Source organism: Rhinatrema bivittatum, chromosome 12, assembly GCF_901001135.1.
Source record: "Rhinatrema bivittatum chromosome 12, aRhiBiv1.1, whole genome shotgun sequence".
Classification (NCBI taxonomy): Eukaryota; Metazoa; Chordata; class Amphibia; order Gymnophiona; family Rhinatrematidae; genus Rhinatrema; species Rhinatrema bivittatum.
In genome coordinates this window covers 45,214,911-45,236,069 of record NC_042626.1, presented here as the reverse complement: position 1 = coordinate 45,236,069, position 21,159 = coordinate 45,214,911, and the positions used below count along the sequence as shown (strand labels likewise).

General features: G+C 41.7%; 1 protein-coding gene across 3 annotated transcripts in view; it reads left to right on the top strand.

Moving 5' to 3' along the window:
* Nucleotides 1-21,159, top strand: part of CDON (cell adhesion associated, oncogene regulated) — a 175,345-nt gene that overhangs the window by 70,204 nt on the left and 83,982 nt on the right. For all 3 annotated transcript variants that reach the window (XM_029572715.1, XM_029572716.1, XM_029572714.1), the window contains exons 2-6: nucleotides 1,419-1,554; nucleotides 3,250-3,522; nucleotides 12,740-12,886; nucleotides 18,680-18,823; nucleotides 20,558-20,845. In XM_029572715.1, the coding sequence (XP_029428575.1) occupies nucleotides 1,479-1,554; nucleotides 3,250-3,522; nucleotides 12,740-12,886; nucleotides 18,680-18,823; nucleotides 20,558-20,845 (928 nt within the window). In that variant the 5' untranslated portion in view covers nucleotides 1,419-1,478. The remainder of the gene's footprint in view (nucleotides 1-1,418; nucleotides 1,555-3,249; nucleotides 3,523-12,739; nucleotides 12,887-18,679; nucleotides 18,824-20,557; nucleotides 20,846-21,159) is intronic.

Below are 21,159 nucleotides of genomic sequence, written 5' to 3'. Positions count from 1 at the left end.
GTTTATAGAAACCTAGAAATATGATGGCAGAAAAAGACCATATGGCCCATTAGTCTGCTCAGCTGTCTAATTTATATAGCCCTTACAATTCCCATCACTCCTTCAGAGGTCTCTTGCATAGATCCCAAGCTTTCTTCAATTCTGATGTTATTTTTGCCTCCACTGGGAGGCCGTTCCATGCATCCACTACCCTCTCTTTAAAGAAATATTTCCTAAGATTACTCCAGAGTCTACTACCCACGTTTACCCTCCTCCCATGAACCCTTGCTCTAGACTCGCCTTTCCATTGAAAAGGCTAGCCTTCTGTGCAAGGAAACCTTTGATTTATTTAAATGTCTCTATTATAACTTCCTTATCTCACCTTTCCTCTAGGGTATGCATGTTTAGGTTTTTGAGTCTGTCCTCATATATGTTTTACACTGATTATTTTAATAGCCACCCTCTGGATTACCTCTAACCGTTTTATATCCTTTTGAAGGTGTGGTCTCTGGAATTGTACACAGTATTCCAAACGAGTATTGGTTTTAATGTTTTGTTTGTTATTTTACATTGTATTTTATGTTGATGGTTGTAAACTGCTTAGCATGACTGTTATTATAGGTGGAATATAAATATTTTAAATAAATGAATAACTAAATAAATCTCCAAACCCTGTAGTCTCCCCGTGACCCACCATGCACTCTCTATGCATCCCCACCCCCATTCCCACCCACTTACAGCCCCCCCTAAGTGATTCCCATGCTCATCCTATGCAACTCCTAGCCCTAGTAGCTACAATCTCCTTACCCCACGTGAATATGACCCTCTGTAGTTAAAAGTGTGTTGCAGGCCTTTCCAGACCCGCTTGGACACCTGGAGGTTCCTTCTCATGCTCTGGATCAGGAAGAGCTCCCTCTCATTTGCTACAGCTAGGGATGCCAGGCATGAGATGTCCCTGGTGGTGAAATTTGGCTGTTGAGCTGGTGGTGGCGTTGCAGAATGAGCCCACCCCAGAAGAACCGGAAGTTGTGTTGCGGAATCATGCATGTGACTGATACATGCGTAAAATTTGTGTGCAAATGAGAAACCACGTTCAAATGTATGCGCACCATTTGCATGCAATGTGCATGTAAAGATTGCGCATGAATATGGGCTCACATGGAAATCTCTTATGGTGTTGCTGTTGTCAACCTAGGATTCTATGTAATCTATGGATGTTATTGTGTATCCTGCAGCTATAAGTTTTTTTTTTTTAAATAATAAACTAAGGAATAGCTTTTCCTTTGAGATTTCTGCATCTCTTATTAAATAACTTTATGCAAAGACATTTTTATACTTGTTTTGTAAGGAACGCCCTAAGTTTCCGCTGCAGTGTTGAGGTGCAAATACCGGACTGTATTGTTGAGAACTGATTGAATATTTGATTTCTTATGTTGCAGGGTAGACTGAGTGCTGTGCCCTCTGGAAATCCATACAGACAGCTTGCCTTGCCTATCACTATGCATTTGGACCCAGGGGCCTTACAGGCATTTGTTTCTGTTATGTTGATGATTCTCTCCTCCACTGCCAGTTCAGGTACAGTGTGCATACAATGCAGAGTCTCCTTCCTGCCCACATGCCCCAGTGAAATAGATGAGACTATGTTTTGGGGGAAAAAAACGTCTTTGTTTATGGCAGGCACACTTACAAATATGCAGCATCTAGTTGATAGTTCACCTGTGATCCCTTTCTAGGGCTTGATTTTGACCATGGAAAATCCTAATCAAAGTCAAAATACATGAACATGTTTCTGTGATAAGATGGCACAGTTATGCAGTAGGAAATTTGGGGGGTAAATTTTCAATAAGGTTCTTAGCTGGCAACTCATACCAACCTGATATTAAAAAACAAAGTATCTGCCTAGTTTGTGTTTGAAGATCAGGTTGCTCTACAGATAAAAAGTTTGCATATACTTTCAAATAAAGATGTATACACAAACATTTTTGATAATTTTCAACCACATTTCTGAATGCCTTCTTTCTCCTTCCCCCACCAAAAAAACCAAACCTTTTTTAATGCAGCTTGAAAGTATGCACTTACTTGTAGGAAGCTGTAAATTCACTTTCAGCCAATTTAGCCAGCTAGCCCACTTTTTTTACTTGCGTAGATCCTGATTGTATGACACCCATTTGTGTGAGTGACAGGGTGGTCATCTGTCAAAAGGGGACAGGTTGTCATGATTGGAGCTACAAATCCATGTATACTATAGGAAGAAAACCAGAATTGACTCAGCCTGTGCTTGATGACATGGAGATGTGTGGTCACTCTAGCTCAGTGGTTCCCAACCCTGTCCTGGGAACTCCCCTCAGCCAGTTGTGTTTTCAGGATATCCACAATGAATATGCATGAGTGAAAATTTGCATGCACTGCCTCCATAACATGCACATTTTTCTCTCATGCCTATTCATTATGGATATCCTGAAAACCCGACTGGCTGAGGGGTCCCCAGGACAGGGTTGGGAACTGCTGCTCCAGCTGATCTGTACATGACACAAGAGATCATAAACAAAGGGGATATATTCAAAAGAAGCACTGGAAAATTACAGTATTTTTTTCCACTGTGGTCGATGCTTGGTGATGGGGGCCCAAATGGCAATTGAATTCAAGAAAACCTGGCATTTGTACATTGTGTGGTAGGGAATCCAAGCATTAAAGACTGAGATCAAGTGGGATCTACAGTGTTGCAACAGGATGAGAAACTCGATATACTAGAGGCTTTTATCTGTGATTATATTCTCTGCTTTTGTGAATGCATGTCTTTAGAGAGTAGCAGTGGGGAAGTTAAGTGTTTCCTACTTCACTGCTCTTTTGACCTTTTGTAACTTGGATTCCATTTCTCTGGTCTATAAAGAGACCAACTGCTTAGGCACATTTCATCAATGCAAAGCATTTAATACTGTTGCCGTGTTATTTTGTTCATATGCATGTATAAAGATGCCCTCTCTATGAACCGATTTGGTGAAATTTGTTAGGAGAGTGTCTTACTAAGGTGCCCACATTCCTGTCAGATTTCAGCCAAATTCATGTAGGGAGAAGACTCCCACAAGAACTGTACACTTCTCCATCTTGTTTTCGAAGGAAACCTTTAAGTGCAAAAGTGTGCAACATGTATTCTGGCATGGATTAAATATAATACGTACTCATAAAGAGAGAGCTTGCTCCTCTTCCTATCTTGTAAGTGGAAACCTTAAACCTGATAGTAAATTCTATTTTCTCTCCATTATGTTTCAGACTTTACCCCTCGCTTTGTGTCTGAGCCCTTGTCTACAGTCCAGAAAGCTGGTGGATCTGTAGTACTACACTGTTATACGGAACCTCCCTCTACTCATATTTTCTGGTTGCTGGATGGCAAGAAGTTGAGTAGCAAGCCAGAGGAAACTGTGGTACAACCAGGGTCTCTGACAATCCTCTCTCTTGACCCCTCTCACACTGGCCAGTACCAGTGTGTTGCCAATACCAGCATCGGTGCCATTGCTAGTAGGCCTGCAACTGTATCCATCGGATGTGAGTTACTTTTTGCTGTCTCTTCTCATTATTTTTGGAACATATCTTTTCAGTGGGATCCCTGGTGGTGCAGTGGGGAACCAGAAGGGCAAAGGTCAGGTGGCCCTTTTGAAAAATGGCTGCCGCCAGACCCAGAACCTAGCGGGTGCTCAGGGCCCCCACTACATCATGAGGGATAGAATTGTTAGTTGGAGGGTTCTGAGGGTGGGGGATTGTGATTTGGAGGGCCAGATTTTTTGATGAAAGGGGCATATGGGGGGGGGATGGAAGGCACCAATATAAAAATTATATATATATAATTTCTATAACAGGCTACCTCCAAGGGGCAGCAGGAGGGGTGGGGGTAGGGGGGGTCAAGTTTTTTTTTTTTTTTTTTTATTACTTTTGGGTGGGGATGTGACTCAGGACTATCAGCTGCTTTAAGCCAGGGCCCTGGGAGCATCGGAATATGCCTTAACATCCCATTGCTGCCGGGGGGAGTTAGTTAGAACTCAAGAACTGTAGCTAACGTAACATGGCTTGTGATTTTTGTTTTGGCAAATCGCATTATTTGATTTGCATCATTTAGGATGTTAATGAGCTAATCAGCACATTTCAGTTACACATGATACTAGGGTTGAAATAACGCAAGGTATTTGAAATACCTCCTGATATCCCCATGTTAGCCATTTACTGCACGAAAAACAGCATTTTTCGTGCAGTAAACGTGTAAGTCAATTTTGAAAATTTTGCCTGATACCTACATGTACTTTGCGTACACAGACTTGAGCTTAAGCAAACTGTTTTAAAATTGGGCTCCCTAAAGGCAAATTAAAAAAGCTCTTTGTTGACCAGAAGGTCTGAATTAGCTGTGACACATGGGATGATGTCTTCCAACAGCACTGAACAGAACCTTTTCTTTTGGCTCATAGAGATTTTGCTTTACTGAGCATGTGCTGGAGTTCCCACATGGCTGCTGCCTTATGAGCCCTGCAGTCTTTTTTTTTTTTTTTTGTCTGAGCAGTTGCACAGACTACCCTTTCCTTCTTTATTTTAATTCAGGCTAATGAATATGCATGAGATTTATTTGCGCGTGCTTCCTCCTGTATTTGCAAATAAATCTCATGTATATTTGTTAAGGATAGCTTGAAAACAGGCTGGCTGGGGGTGGGGGACCCTTAGGGACCGGTTTGAGCACCCCTGCCTTATTTGGTCAGAAAGTCCAGATGTTCCCGGATGTGGCTAAAGCAACACAGCAGAGGAGGAAGGTTTTTCTCCAGTTGAAACAATGAGTTTTAATGTTGAGAACTTCTTTCTTTTTGAGGTTCCCATGTAAATGTATTGTAATGTTTGGCCAGCTGTGGGACAGTCCTGCGACCGACCACTCACCCTGAGTGCCGCCAACATGGCCGCCACACTGTCATGCTGCCTCCCTCTTGGCCCTTCCTTAGGTGTGCGTATGCACAGTGCACCAATTTTTGAAAACTACTTGGCGGGAAGCAGGCTAACGGCGCACAGTAATGATGTCACTTGGCTGGGGTATTTAAGACCCAGCTGCGCTCCATACCTTGTTTCAATAACAGGTCCTCCTGCCTTCCATGAGGAGGACTTGCAAATTCAAATGGAAAAGATTTTCTTTTTGGTGTCAGGCAAGCTCCTTGTTTTCATTCATCTGTGAACCTAGACAGTTGCTTCAGTATTTATTCTCCCTTTCATCCTCAGTACTCATTGGTCAAGGTGTGCCATTGTAGACTATAAAATCCTAGTAGACAGCATATCTATACATCCTTTAGTATCCAAATTCATGAAAGGCCTAAGGCATACAAGGCTGCCAGTTTCCAAACCACCAGTACTTTGGGATCTCAATCTGGTATTCTCAGATTATGAAGTCACCAATTGAACCACTAGAGGCCACCTCCTTGCAGGTCCTTACCTAGAAAGTGGTGTTCTTAGTTGCGATAACATTGGCTAGAAGAGGCAGTGAGCTTTAGGCACTGGTTCCTTAATCATTGTACTTTAATTTTTTTCGCAACAGAGTGGTGCTCCGCATTCGCCCAAAGTTTTTGCGAAAAGAGGTTTTAGCTTTCCATCCGAATCAGCCCCTAATGTTGCCTGCTTTCTTTTCAAGGCTACATGTGGACGAGGGAGAGAGAGAGGCCCACATTCATTAGACTGTAAAAGGCCTTAGCTTATTATTTGAGGGGAGATCAGCCACATCATCAGGCTTCACAACTTTTTACCTCTTAGGATTCTCATAGATTGGGTTTCACCTCTTATGAATTTAATAGACTGGGAATAGTTTAATATTTATTTATTTAATATATTTTTTTAGACCAGTATTCGTCGTTACATCATATCGGTTTACATGTAACTTAAATATATTGAACAGGGTGATTGCGAACTTGGAGGGGGGGTGCAGAGAGTAGAACTTGAACATTGGTAGAATAGTTGTTTTCAAATGCATGTTGTCCAACTGGCTAGCAGACTATATTTTTGTTTATTTATTTATTTATTTTGATTTTTTAATATTCTGCTTTACATCCACTTCAAAACAGATTTCGCACATTGCTATGCTTTGACTGGCCTCCAGAACACAGAGACTGTCAAAGCTCATTAGGTGAGGGCCATGGCTACCTCAGTGGCTCATTTGCGAGTCATGCCCATCAAAGACATTTGCAGAGCTGCAACTTGGTCATCAGATCACACCTTCATGTCCCATTATTGTCTGGGCAATCTGTCAATAAGTGACAGTAAATTTGGACAAGCAGTTTTGTGCAGCCTGTTCATCCAGAAGTCTGGTGTGGATGGACTCCATGGTGGGGTCAGGGTTGCTTTTTTTTTTTTTTTTCCAGTAATCGCTCCACTGCAACCCTCAGCTTGGGACTCCCTCCCTATGTGTCATGGCTAATTCAGCCCTGTTTATCGACAGAGAAAGCAAGCTTGCCATGCTTAGTACCTGCTTGCCTTCCTGGAGAGTCAACTACTTAGCTAAAGCTAAGCTCTACAATCAGTTGAGGGTTCATAGGGCAGCACTTGTGTGTGAACTCCCGTGCATGCTCAATAGAGCAAAGGCTCCTTGAGCTAGGAGAGAAGGGTCTGTTTGGTGCGATCAGATGAGATTACCCAATGTTTCATGGCTAATTCATCCTGCTATCTATGGTAAACCCTGTTTATGATAAGGGAACTGGCTTTTTCTGTGCAAATGGTTATTTATTCAGGTAAAAGGGCTGGCTGTGGGTAAACGTAAGCACAAGAGTCAATAACGCATTTGTTTTTACCTGTGAGGAAAATAGATGGGGGGTCAGGGACGGCTACAGTACACAATGCTCTGTATTTTCAAAACTATGTGTGTGTTGCTCAGGAAAAGTACCTGCAGGAAAAGGAGGTGCATATCTCTGCAGGAACATTTTCCCTTGGCACCTTTGAAAGGGAAAGCACTTTCCCTTTGAGAATGAGTGCGATGTCTGCAGGGAACATTACTTGCCGGCATTTTAACAGTCCACATTGTTTTGAAGATTGCTGCCTTTAATAACTTGTGCTTAGTAATGGGTAGGTTCCTTGAAACTCCTGTTGTTTATATTGAAGCCTGGGAGCCCTCCATAACTAATTGTTCTTATTATGATGTTATGAATTGATATGCTCGTGGTGCAACAACTTGGGAGTTTTAAATTCCTAACGTGCGATAACTTCTTTCTAATGGGAAAAATATTTCTGCAAAACAGAAGTTGTTTTTCCTGGGGGAGAGAAGGAAGCATAAGTCATCATTCTGTAGCAACCTCTGCAGATTTTCTTACTCATAGTCCTGTAAAATATTAAGAATATATAGGTAGAAAATTAAAGAGATCAGTTGGAGGCCAGTATTCAAAAGCATTCAGCCAGATAACTCAGACGTTATCTGACTACATGCCGAGTTCACAAAATCGCAGGTACTCAGGATAACTTTTATCTGGATAAGTCATTATCTGGTTAAAAGTTAGTCAAACAAGTAGTGGATGTTCCAGGGCATGGACAAGTTAGTTGAGAATCGTATCTCGTTAGGAGTAGCCAAATACTGTAAGTGAATCGGCTAACTTTAAACATGCCCTGGAGGATGTCTAAAGTTATCTGGGAATGTGTTCCCAAATAACTTTATTCTAAACTGGCTGTATTCAAAATAATAATATAGCTAGTGAAGTGGCAATGGCCTGTATAATATAAAATGTGGAGTGCAGACCTGGGAATCTAAATCCTAGGCCCCAAGTCAATAATAAAAATAATAAGAGCTCCGTTGGGCTGAGCCCCCATTCCCCAAGCTCCTCTAAGTATTCTCCTTTCCTTCCCCTTCCCCAAACTCTGTCCTCCATACTCCCTCCCCCCCCATGCTTCCTTCTGCCTGCCCCCTGACCCAGTACCTTACTGAAACCTCAATCTGTGCCGGGATCACTCGCATGCAGAAGAATCTGACAGCCACGCACGTAGCTTACATGTTCATTGTTGCTATCAGAGCAGTGTTGGAAATGGCCATGATCCCTGTGTACACACAATCCCAGTACAGGATGTGGATTATTAATGTACTGGGTGGGTTGGAGGGCTAGGGATAGTTTGGGGAAGGGAAGAGAACATGGAGGACAGAGTTTGGCTAACTGGAGGAGAGAAAGGAGGAGGGGGAGCCTGGTGTCGACCCATCTTGATTTCATTTTTGTAAATATTTGGAGGAGTTTGAGGAGTGGAGGGGATTTTATTTATTTTTATTTATTTAGGTTTTTTATATACCGGCATTCATGACCACAGTTACATCATGCTGGTTAGTAAAACAGGGGTGCATGATAAACTTCAAACTAGAACTGTTTTCTCAAAGTCAAACTGTTTTCTCAAAGTCAAAGTTTTCTCAAAGGATTTGACCAGATAGGGCTTTTTTTTTTTTTTTAACATTGACATGCAAACTGCGATTCAGGCCCTCAGATCTATGCTCCACATTGGGGTTCTTTTTTTTTGGTTTGTTTTTTTTTTTTTTTTTTTTTACAGGCCATTGCCACTTATTCAATTATATTCTTTTGCATGTATCTAGTTAAGGCTAAAGTTTCCAGCCGAATAACTTTCAACCTTACTAGCGATATTCGAAAGAACATAAGAACATAAGAAAATGCCATACTGGGTCAGACCAAGGGTCCATCAAGCCCAGCATCCTGTTTCCAACAGTGGCCAATCCAGGCCATAAGAACCTGGCAAGTACCCCAAAAACTAAGTCTATTCCATGTAACCATTGCTAATGGCAGTGGCTATTCTCTAAGTGAACTTAATAGCAGGTAATGGACTTCTCCTCCAAGAACTTATCCAATCCTTTTTTAAACACAGCTATACTAACTGCACGAACCACATTCTCTGGCAACAAATTCCAGAGTTTAATTGTGCGTTGAGTAAAAAAGAACTTTCTCCGATTAGTTTTAAATGTGCCCCATGCTAACTTCATGGAGTGTCCCCTAGTCCTTCTACTATCCGAAAGAGTAAATAACCGATTCACATCTACCCGTTCTAGACCTCTCATGATTTTAAACACCTCTATCATATCCCCCCTCAGTCGTCTCTTCTCCAAGCTGAAAAGTCCTAACCTCTTTAGTCTTTCCTCATAGGGGAGTTGTTCCATTCCCCTTATCATTTTGGTAGCCCTTCTCTGTACCTTCTCCATCGCAATTATATCTTTTTTGAGATGCGGCGACCAGAATTGTACACAGTATTCAAGGTGCGGTCTCACCATGGAGTGATACAGAGGCATTATGACATTTACCGTTTTATTCATCATTCCTTTTCTAATAATTCCCAACATTCTGTTTGCTTTTTTGACTGCCGCAGCACACTGAACCGACGATTTCAATGTGTTATCCACTATGACACCTAGATCTCTTTCTTGGGTTGTAGCACCTAATATGGAACCCAACATCGTGTAATTATAGCATGGGTTATTTTTCCCTATATGCATCACCTTGCACTTATCCACATTAAATTTCATCTGCCATTTGGATGCCCAATTTTCCAGTCTCACAAGGTCTTCCTGCAATTTATCACAATCTGCTTGTGATTTAACTACTCTGCACAATTTTGTGTCATCTGCAAATTTGATTATCTCACTCGTCGTATTTCTTTCCAGATCATTTATAAATATATTGAACAGTAAGGGTCCCAACACAGAACCCTGAGGTACTCCACTGTCCACTCCCTTCCACTGAGAAAATTGCCCATTTAATCCTACTCTCTGTTTCCTGTCTTTTAGCCAGTCAAGGTGTAAAGTTATCTGGCTAAAGTTAGCTGGATAGTTTTATTTGTGGATATTCAGTGGACGTTTATCTCGCGGAATATCCAGGTTAACTTATTCGGTTAAAGGTAGCCGGATAAGTTATCTGTTGAAGGCATTTTTGAATACTGGCCTTGGGGTGAATTTTCAAAATGTTATGAGTGTAAAAATTAGCCTATACGTGCACAAGTAGCCTCTAATTGCATATTCTGTATTTTATAAAAGTCCAAAATACGCACGTTTGCACATTCGCATGCACATATATGCATGTAAAAAAAGGGACAGCCTAGGGGTGTTCTGGGGCAGGACCAACACTTATGCGTGTACGTTGCTATTTTAAAAGACGTTCACTTACATTTGCCAAATTACTCAAGTATTTTTACACCTGATAATTATCTTGCAAAAGTGATATTAAATGTTTATTGTGTAGTACTGACCGGCTGGAAGGTCTGAATGAATTGGGGGGAGTTCAGGTTGAAAAATCAGGAGGATCTCTATGACCCGGAGAAGGACTGGTAAACTGGTTAATTAATTTATGCGTGCATATTGTACAATTGGCCAATTTACACAAACAAGTCCTACTTTACTCTTGCATGTAAAATTTATTCACATATAGTTTTAAAACAGAAAAAGTATGTGTTCAATGGATCGATATGTGGTTTAAATGCATTGTGTGCATTCGCGTGGAAACCTTTATAAGCGTGTATATTTCATATTTTTTTAAAATGTGCTTATCATTTTCATGGGTTATCAAGTACTTGTGTAAATCTGCTCGTGGCTATATATGTGCATATATGCTGCTGTGCATATTTGTTTGAAAGATATCCTCCTAGGGTCTGATTTTGAAAAACATATGCACACTTAAAACTGAGTTTTAGACGGTAAATTCACTTTATTCGTGTAAGTGGGCTTTTGAAAATTGCTACAATACATGCCATTGAATTGCCAATAGGTTTTACTCACATTAAGTTCACATAACCTGGGTAAATGGCTTTTGAAAATTGCTACAATTGTATGTTACATTTACATGCATATCTCCTTCAAAAATTCATCTCTTAGTGTTTGAATGAAAGTTATTCTGAATAGAAAGAGTAGAATAGAGTTCCTGAAATGCTCAAGATTGAAACATCTGGGGCAAAAGTGTGCTTCCATATGGAATGGATTAAAGACAAGGACAAAGCTGCTGAATGAGCCCTTTGCCATTTGCAGCTCTGAATCCAAGAGCAAGAGATCCCCCATCTATAGGACATGTGCAGAATCCCAGGGAGAGACGCACTTGTCCCAGTAGGGAAGAGTAAGAACTTTCCTAAAGCAGCAACCACTGAAAGAATCTCTCCGGAAAGCCTTACCTGTCGGTGTTGACTGGGTGCAAGGGGCAGTAGAGAAGGAAGCTTTCAAACATTCAGAGAAAAAAAGAGACAAGAAAACTGGAGAGAAGAGGCAACATGGGCAAGACATTCTGTACTTGGTGAGGCCAAAGAAAAAAAATAACCAGAGGCATGGATACCAGTCATGGTCATTGGTGCCATTATTGGTGTAATGCCCCTTGGGAAGGAGCCTACTGAACATTGACCCACTAATTTGCAGGGTTGGGGGATGCAGATTCTATGAAATAAGGACAGGACATAACTGAAGACCCTAAAAGGAACATACTCTTAACAGTCCACACTTGAGATGTTGTGTTCCAAACAAAAAAAATTAGCTTTACTCAGGAAAACTTCAAAATCAGCACATACAAAAATCAAAGATAAAGTCCAAGAGCAGATATCCAAAACAGTCCAATTCTCCAACCAAAAATGTATTCTGTAGGTACAGTTTAGGTTGCTTAAGTCACTTTATACTGAACTTACCTAGAGCTCTTATAAAAGGCATTTTAGTCTTCAGACCTTCCCAAGGCTTTAGAGAATCCCTTTCATGTTTCCAGTTACTCACTCACTGATAGCGGAGTTGACCAGGACAAATCCTCTTTTTCCTTAGGATTGGATCTCCTTGCCAAATTCCAAGCTACTTGCAGGAAAAGGACAGCCCTTCTCCCACAGACCAGTCGTGAATCCTGAGGCAGAGCACAGCTCTTTTCCTGCTTCTACGCATTTTCCCTCCAAAGCATTTCTTAACTCTTAATCACTTCAACAACATTTTGTCTCCTCTCAGTGACTCATGGAGCCACTCTTAATAGTCCTCCCACTACATACCCACCCTTTGGGGAGGTGGGTCCACCCCATCACTCTTAGGCGGCTCTGCTTCCAGGAAATTTCTCTTATTGGAACATTCCCTATTTTAAAGCCTAGAGAAAGCCAGACAGGCATCACATTGGGAAGGGCTCTATGATCCACTGAGTGTGATTAGTGAAGCCATCAGTGGTGTACATGACATTTATTGACAGGCCACCATTTCTGTTCTGTTAAAGCACCCCTTCAGCCCATTCCCATGGCTCTGTAATGACCTTGTTGACAACACACCAACCGCAAACATCTCTCCTACTATGACATTGGAATGTTGGGTACAATGGTTGGGATCCCCTCTGGAGATAGATGTTTGCAGCATGTATGGCCTGGATTTCCATATGGGTATATTGAGTGGGTTTTCTTAAGATCATTGCAGATTCAAATGAATTTCTCTGACCATGAAAACACATTGAGACATATCATCAGGGTTCTTTTTGAATAGGAACCACTGGGGCTGAACCTCTGTAATTCTCCTCAATGGAGCTAAATGTTATCAATAGTGCATTGATACTATGTGGATTCATTTTCTTTTGGAGTAAGAGGATGTATGTTAATTTCAGAGTAGCTAATGGCACAGAGTCTGCCCTGGATCCATAAGAGAAATGCTAGGATTGACACTGAAAATTACTGCATGTACTTCTATTTAACCAGAGAAATTATTTTGCTTTTACTAGCAAAAGCACACTGGCATATTTGATGTGGGATTGAAATAAAGAGGGTATGACCTTGTCATGATCGTTCACAGGGCTTGGTGATTTCAAGACTTTGGTGAGACACATCATTGTTGCAGAGGAGGGTGGCTCTGGTTTCATCGGGTGCAGGTTACCAGAGAGTAACCCCAAAGCGCTGGTTCGGTTTTGGTTCCAAGAAAAATGGCTGGAGCAGTCCACAGGTAAGAGACGTCTAGGGTTTCTCTGCCAGTATGTGATTATATTTTCCACTTCTCTCTTCTATTGCAGGTTATGCCTTCCACTGTGCCTCTCTCTCTCCTTGCATGGGTTATACTTACTGCCTCCCCTCTCCTTCTCATGTGGGTTATACCTTTCCCCCATTTCTCTCTCATTTAAATTATATCTTCCTTCTCTCTCTGGTGCTGGTTAAACCTTTTCCCTCTCATATGGTTAGAGCAGTGGGTTATGAACCAGGAGACCAGGGTTCAAGTCCTGCTGTCACTCCTTGTGACCTTGGGCAAGTCACTTTACCCTCCATTGCCTCAGGTACAAAAAACTTAGATTGTAAGCCCTCTGGGGATAGAGAAATACCTACAGTACCTGAATGTAAACCGGTGTGATCTCAATTGAGAGGAACGTCGGTATATTAAAAAAAAAAAAAAAAAAATAATAATAATAATATGGGATATACCCTTCCCCCCTCTTGTGCAGACTATACCTCTCCCTCTCTCCTTTCCTCTCGTGCAAGTTTGTGATAGCTTGAGGCAAGACTTGGCTTAGGGAGGGGGTGCCAGAGGACTCCGGCTTTCAACGGAAGAACACTTTTAATCTTTGCATAAAAAGAAAGACAGCTAAAAGCCTGTTTACGTCAGCAGTACTACATCAAAATTCAGGCATTCAAATGTACAGGCTTGTGGTATAGTCTCTGGCGCTTCTCCGCCTGTTCTGGGTCGTCTTACTCCTTTCTGAACCTGGGCTTTTATTCCTGTCTCTTGGGAAATGCCCTGTGGCCTGGATTTCAACTTTGAGGATTTAAGAGGAACCGGGTTAGATAGCTGGTCCCCGTCTCTTAAGGTGATCTGGGGTTCTAATCTATACACTTCTTCACAAAGTTATACTGTGTGCCTCTCTCTCTCCTTTCCCTATTGTGTGGGGTATTCCTTCAACCTTTGGTCTCTTTCCTCCTGTCTCCCTCATGTTGTACCTTTCTCTAGTACATGTAATATCTTCCTCTCTCTGTCTGTGATGTGGGTTATACCTTTCTCCTCTCTCTAGTGTAGATTTTACCTTCTTCATCTTCTCTCTCTCTCTCTTATATGGGTTATATCTTGCCCTCTGTCTCTTCTCCCTTTCACGAGGGTTATACCTTCCTCCTTTCTTTCTCTTTCATGTTGGATAAACCTATCTTTCTTGTATGGATTACACCTTTCCCTTCTCTCTCTCTTGTGCAGGTTATACCATGTACCTCTCTTTCTCCATTAATAACTAGGCAAGAATTAGCCATTAGGCATGGGTGATGATATCTGTGACATGGACCAGTTCTCAGAGCTCAATAAAAAATGCATGCTCAGTAAAAAAAAAAAAAAAAAAAAATAATTTACTGAGCATTCATGGGCGTTCTTGCATTTGCTACATCATGAGGCTTTCAATCTTTCTTCCAAGCTACCATATGGATGTGTTTCAGTCTCTCCCAAATTTTTTTCAGGTTTTGGCCTTATTTCTTGTTGCTCTTCTACTTTCGTGCTGTTGGCTCTGCAGCCCCTCAAGCAGAACATTTCAGTTCTTAAAAAAAATAATAAAAAAGATTAATGAGAATGTAAATGTCAGGAATTAAAGGAACTTTCTTCTAAGAGAGAACAAGGATGGCTTCCAGAGGAGGCCAGGAGTCTATATAAGCAGCAGCTTAGAAATAATCTCAGAGGCCCAGACAGTTTCTTTACTCAACACCAAGGCCATTCCCAATGGGTCGAGCTCACAGGTGCAGGCCATGTAGAGTATCAGTGCAGGTAGGTTGAGGCTTGGGCCTAAGCATGGATAAAGAATATGGTGAGAATCTGAAGTCAGTTGTGGATCAGAAGTCAGGCAGTGAGCAGGAATCAAGGGCTAGTTGGACAGAGGTTTCACAGGCAGGGCCCCAGAAGACTGTCTGAACCATAAGAACATAAGAAGTTGCCATACTGGGTCAGACAGAGGGTCCATCAAGACCAGCAATCTGTTTCCAGGCTGATCAAGTCCTGGATTTTTCCCCTTGCATGCATGGATTGATTTTCTTAAGGAAATCAATGAGACAATCAGAACTACAAATCCATGCATGCAATGGAGCAAAGCCAGGACTGGAACAGCTTATTTAGTCAACCTGGGGTCAGTTGTCAACCCTAGTTTCAATATCAGTTGGGTCTGTGGCTAATCCTGAGTGTCTGTGCCCCGGATTCCAAGGGTTATCTTTTCAAGACCCACTATTCCTGACAGAATTACCCCCTTCTGGATGGCCCTTACTGGGGCCTGAGGTCAGGGTTTGTTTGCAGAAATGAGTCAAGAGTCTGTCATGCTCTACATGCTCTGCAGATTTCCAGCTTGGGTCCTCTGGACTGGCCCTGAATTGAAACTGGCATTGGAGAGGGGCATTTGTATCCTGGTAAAGGATTTGGCTTATATGGCTTCAGGAGGACACGGTAAAACACTAGATGGACACATGGGTTTGGGGGGAATTTATATCTTAAAGGCTTCGTGGTTAATCCTACATTGTGTGGTAAATAGATCCATGTATTTTTGGTCCAGCTTTGCCATGGGCCTTCTGCTTTTCACATTGCAAGTGGTGACCCAAATTTTATTCCCAACTGCAGAGCCTGTCTCCGTCGCCTGACTGAAAACCTTTTTTGTGCTTCTTTGGTCTTCCCTAGTTCCCTGCAAATTCATATATGCAAATTACTCAAAATATTTACCTGGTCTGCTGCTGCAGGACCTGGGAACTGACCGTTTTCTCTGAATGGAAATATGGATGAGCACCATGGTTAGCATAAGTCGGTGAAGTGTTAGTGAGTGAACTCTGCCAAGGAAGCAATTGCGACCATTTGGTTCGTTGATGATAATTGCAACAGCAACACTGATACTTCTCCAGGTTTTGGTTGAGACTGCAGGTGGTAAGCCGAAGACGAGTGAAATGGCTACATTTGGGACAGAATATAAATGGTTGCTTGCCTGATATGATTGTGACCTTTTACAAATTCTCGGCTATTCTCAAGCTAGCCTTGAAGAGAGATACTCAGAGCCAGTTGGTTCTTCTTTTTTTTTTAATTTTTTGACGAGACAAAAAATAAAAGAAGTAGACAAAAGAAGTAAAATGAGAATTAAAAGAAAGAATAAAAGAAAAATATTCTTAATTTTAGGGAAAAAAACACAGGTATTGAAGAAAGATCATTCAAATGTCCTTTTGAGGTAGTGGAAAAAATGACTGAGGAGAGCTGGGTGGTCCAGTGCATGGGACCTCCCATGCATGTTCAGAAGGACTTTGTTTTCTGAGTTCTGAAAGAGCTTGTCTGTGCTGGCACCATTGGATGATGTCATCCACTTGTGTGGTTGAATTCCATTATGCTTGTCCATGGAGCAGTCGTCTTCTCAGTCACCCTCATCCTTTTTATGGTCATGGCTTAGTGCTGCTCCATTGTCGGGAGAGGAGAAAGATTCTACAGGGGTTCCTTCAGATCCTCTACCTGACTTGTCTCAGCAGGCTTCTGCTCCAGAGGATTTCTGCTGCTCCAAGTTCTTGGATAAGCTGGAAAAGATGTTGTCAATCAGTGTCAGGGGGAAAAAAATGACTCTAGAACAGTTGTGTCTGGGCTTCTTATCCCTAGGATAAGCAGCATGGACTCTTTCTACTCTTTGGGATCCTACCAGGTACTTGTGACCTGGACTGGCCACTGTTGGAAACACGAATAGTAGGCTTGATGGACCTTTATGATAACTCTTATGTTCTTTAGAAATTCTGCTCTATGCATCCAAGCAGCTACAAATCAGTTCCTGATGCTTTTGTGCTAGACTGGAGCATCTGTCTACTCTGTGTACCCACCAATTCCTCTAATTCCCAGGACCATTCAATAGGTCCTTCAAGACATGGTGAGGATAATCCTTATAATACCAGCTTGGCATGGCAAGTGTGATATCCATACTTCATCTGTCTGTCAGTTTAGTCTCCAGTTCTGTTGGGAACATCCAGACTCTCATCACACAGGAGGAAGGAAGATTTTGCCATCCAAACCTGCCGATGCTGGCCCTCACAGCATGAATTTTGAATGTGCAGGAGTCTCCTCCTTGCTCCTTCCTAAAGAGAAAAAGAATGTTTTGATTTCTGCCAGGAAACTTTCAACCAGAAGATCCAATGGCTTCAAATGGAGCAGCCAGCTGGACCTCCTCTCATGTGGCCCAATGGACTTCCTTCAGTGTCTGTTCTTCCTCCTTGTATTCAGGCCTTAGCATTTCTTCAGTCAAAGTTCATCTTAGTGCCATTGTGGCATATCACCTGCAGGTGAAAGAGGTTCGGATCTCTCTCCACCCCTTGGTATCATGAAAATTCTGTGCCATTCCTTGGCACCTCAAAGTAGTCCTAGCTCAACTCGTAAAACTCCCTTTCAAACCCCTTGAGTCTGTGGACCTGAAGTTTCTCACCTGGAAAGTGTTTATCGTGGCTGTAACTTCAGCATGAAAAGTAAGTAAATTACAGGCTCTGGTTCCATATTCATCATACCTGTAATTTTGTCACAGTAGGGTGGAAGTTGCTTCCAAAAGTGGAGCTGGGTTTGAAAAAGGTTTGGATAAGTTCTTGGAGGAGAAGTCCATTACCTGCTATTTATTAAGTTGACTTGGAAAATAGCCGCTGCTATTACTAGCATCGGTAGCATGGGATAGACTTAATTTTTGGGTACTTGCCAGTATGGCATGTTCTTATGTGGTATATGCATTTCACATTAATCAAATCATTGTGCTACCTACTTTTATTACAAGACCATATGTGCCCAAAGGAGAATGGGCTCGTCACTCCTTGGATTGTAATAGAGCCCTAGAGTCTTACCTAAAGGCACCTCTGCCACACTATCAAGCTTCTCAGTAGATTGGGAATAGTAGTTGTTAAATGAATTCTTTGCAGTTGGCTAGCAGACTGTGTAGTGCATGTTATGCACTGCCTGTTGTACAGATTGTAGCTTGTCAAGGCTCAGCAAGTTAGAGCCATGGCGACTTCAGTGGCTCATCTCAGGGTCACTTCTATTAAAGACATTTGCAAAGCTGTTACTTGGCCATCTGTTCATACTTTCATGTCCCACTACTGTCTGGACAATATGTTTTGAGGTGACAGTAACTTTGGACAAGCAGTTCTGTGTAGTCTGTTTTCCTGGTAGTCCACTCTCTACTTGGTGGGGCCAGGTTATCTTTAAGTAAGTGCTTCTGCAGTGTAATCCTCAGCTTGGGACTTCCCATGTGTAGTGGCTAATTTATGCCTGATTGTCGACAGAAAAAGCAAGTTTGCTTAGTAGTAAGTAGGGTTCTCTATAGACAGCAGAATGAATTAGCCATACGTTATACCTTCCCGTCTCTCTGGAGAGTCATCTACCTCCCTAAAGCTTAAGCTCTAGAAGAGACTGAGGGACAGATATGGCAGCGTGTATGTATGGGGATTCCTTTGCATGTTTAGTAAAGTTTTTACTGAGCTATGAGAGACAAGTCTGTGTTGGCGTCTCATTTTCTCTTACACTATTTAATACCAGTTGCTCCTGGAAACATAGCATCCACCTCCTTTCAGCAATGGACATCATTCCTTTCTAGTGTAGACAGCCAGAGACTGAGCACAGTTTAGCCATGCTTAGAAATGGTTGTGACCCTGAATATAAAGCTTAGTATATAACAATTTCTAACCAAGGTTGATATCCTTGTGTCAGAGGGAAGTCAATCCTGGTGCATTTCTATGGCAGGAAGATTTCATGCAATCATAATAAATGCTGTATTTTCATTTTTTGCCTCTGCAGATAACTACCTAATACTTCCCTCTGGAAATCTGCAGATCCTGAATGTATCCCTAGAAGACAATGGGTTGTATAAATGTGCTGCCTACAACCCAGTCACCCATGAGCTGAAAGCTGAAGTCATCGCACACAAACTAAGTGTGAGCCGTGAGTATCTGCCTTGTAGCTGGAGAGGTCTTGGAATGAGTCAGAAAAGCAGAAGCAAAAAGGTTACCCCTTTTCCCAGTCTCCTATCCCATTCCTGTTTTGATCATTCTAATGCTCTCATTTGAGAATAAAGATTTTTTTTTTTTTTGTAAATGAAAGTGGTACTCTCTGCATACAGGATATATTTCCTGGTTCTGGGGAGGAGGAAGCTAAGTGGTACTCTCTGCATACAGGATATATTTCCTGGTTTTGGGGAGGAGGAAGCATACTCATCTTGTTCGTAAGGATGCTGGAGGAATGTGCTCTACCTATGGGGTGGGGAAGGTGGTACCTAATTCATTGGCAAGCATATTAGCCTGCTTATGCTTTTGGCCAGTGTTAACTACACCTGTTGAGGTGTAGCAAATTTTCATAGGCTTGCCATAAATCAAGTGGTTTAATGCAATTTGCATTAGGCCATTTTTTTTTTTTTTTTTGTAACCAACCAGTGACTGTCTTTCTCCAGGGTCGTCTTTAGTGAACACTGAACTGAAGTTATAATATTCCTTCTCACTCATTATTATATCTCTCCTTTTTGAAAACACTACCAGAACCCTTATTCACTCTCTCATCTATTCCCACTTAAACTATTGCAACCTGCTCCTCACAGATCTAGTAAGTCCTCTTTTGTCACTGCAATCTGTCCTAAATTCAGCTGCACAACTCACTTTTTGCCAAAGTCACTATTCCTCACATAAACCCTCTTCTGAAGTCAATGCATTGGCTCCCTATCCACTCCTGCAATCAGTTCAAGCTCCTCTTTCTTACCTACAAATGCCTTCATTCTGCCGCATCTCACTACCTCTCCTCTCTTAGCTCTCTACACCCCTCTTCGTGCACTCTACTCATTGGACATGTCACTCCTATTTGTGCCCTTCTCTACTGCCAATTCCAGACTCCATGCTTTCCATCTGCCTTTGCTACGTGCTTGGAATAGTGTTCCTGAACTAGTGGGTCATGTTCCCTCTCTTGTTATGTTTAAATCCCATCTAAAGACCCACACTTTTTTGAAACCGCTTTTATATCTTATGCCTGATTGTCTGCTTTTTGTCTTGTTAACTAGCTTTAACTAGCTTTCTTTTCTCTTGCTTTATGAAATACCCCAAGTTTCTTGTCCTGTATGTTTGTCTTATTAGATTGTAAACTCTATTGTAAACTCTTCATGTTTTTATTGGCCCAGGAGGGCTTTGTAGGTGTGTCTGATAGAAGGCCTCAGTTTTTATCGTACAATAATTGCCACAATCCGTGATAATGGCCACTGTTGTGCTATACACACTTTTTTATGTATGTTTGTAGAGCGCTGTGTATGTCATGTAGTGCTATAGAAATGTTAAGAAGTAGTAGTAGTAATAGTAATTATGTATTATTTTTTTGGGTTGTTTAAAATTTGATTGATGTACCACTGATATGTATATTGCTCAATAATCAAACCTTCTATTTCCATGGATAAAGCATTGTTTTACTCTTGTAAATGACTTTCATTGTTGCTCTCTGCATGCATCCCAAGAACAGGCAACTTAGAACTATTTTCAAGTGTCTTGTTATTATTGTAAAGTTTAACTTTCTCACTAATGTAGAGTGTTCATGATGTATATGGTGTTACAACATTGTACATGCCTGTATGATCTGTTTGTGATCAGTCCTGACTCTCCAAATCATTTCATTTAACCAGAATGTGTTTTCACTCCCTTCCAGGTTCCTCAACCACTGGCTTCCACATTCTATACCCCACTAGCTCTCAGGTTCTTTCGGTGCCTCAGTACAGCCCATTGACTCTGGAATGTGTTGTCAGTGGGGTGCCCACCCCTCACATTCGCTGGCTGAGAGATGGTTGGGATGCAATCAATGGAAGCAGATGGAAACTGCTGCACACTCACCTTGTCATTGATCGAATCAGTATCTCAGATGCTGGAAATTACTCCTGTGTGGTGGGCAATGTGTCCAAGGAGCTAAAGCAAGTCAATTACACCGTCGGCGTTCTTGGTAAAGACCTGTATTCATGAATAGCTTACCTTTCAGTAACAATATGCAAGGCTATTCACACTTCATTTTATGAAATTGAAGGGGCCTGTCTTATTTTTTAAATGTGTTTTACTCTATTGTTACTGACTTTCACTTAAACCATACTCTCAAATAACTGCATTTTCCACCTCCACATCTACCACTGAAAGAGCCTACCAGTGTTAGTATAAATGGATAAAGCTGTAGGTTTACGTAGTGCTGCACATCAGCATTTGAAAGATTGGAGGGAGGGGGAATAGATGAAAGTGTCATTGAGGGTTGCAAAGAGATGGATG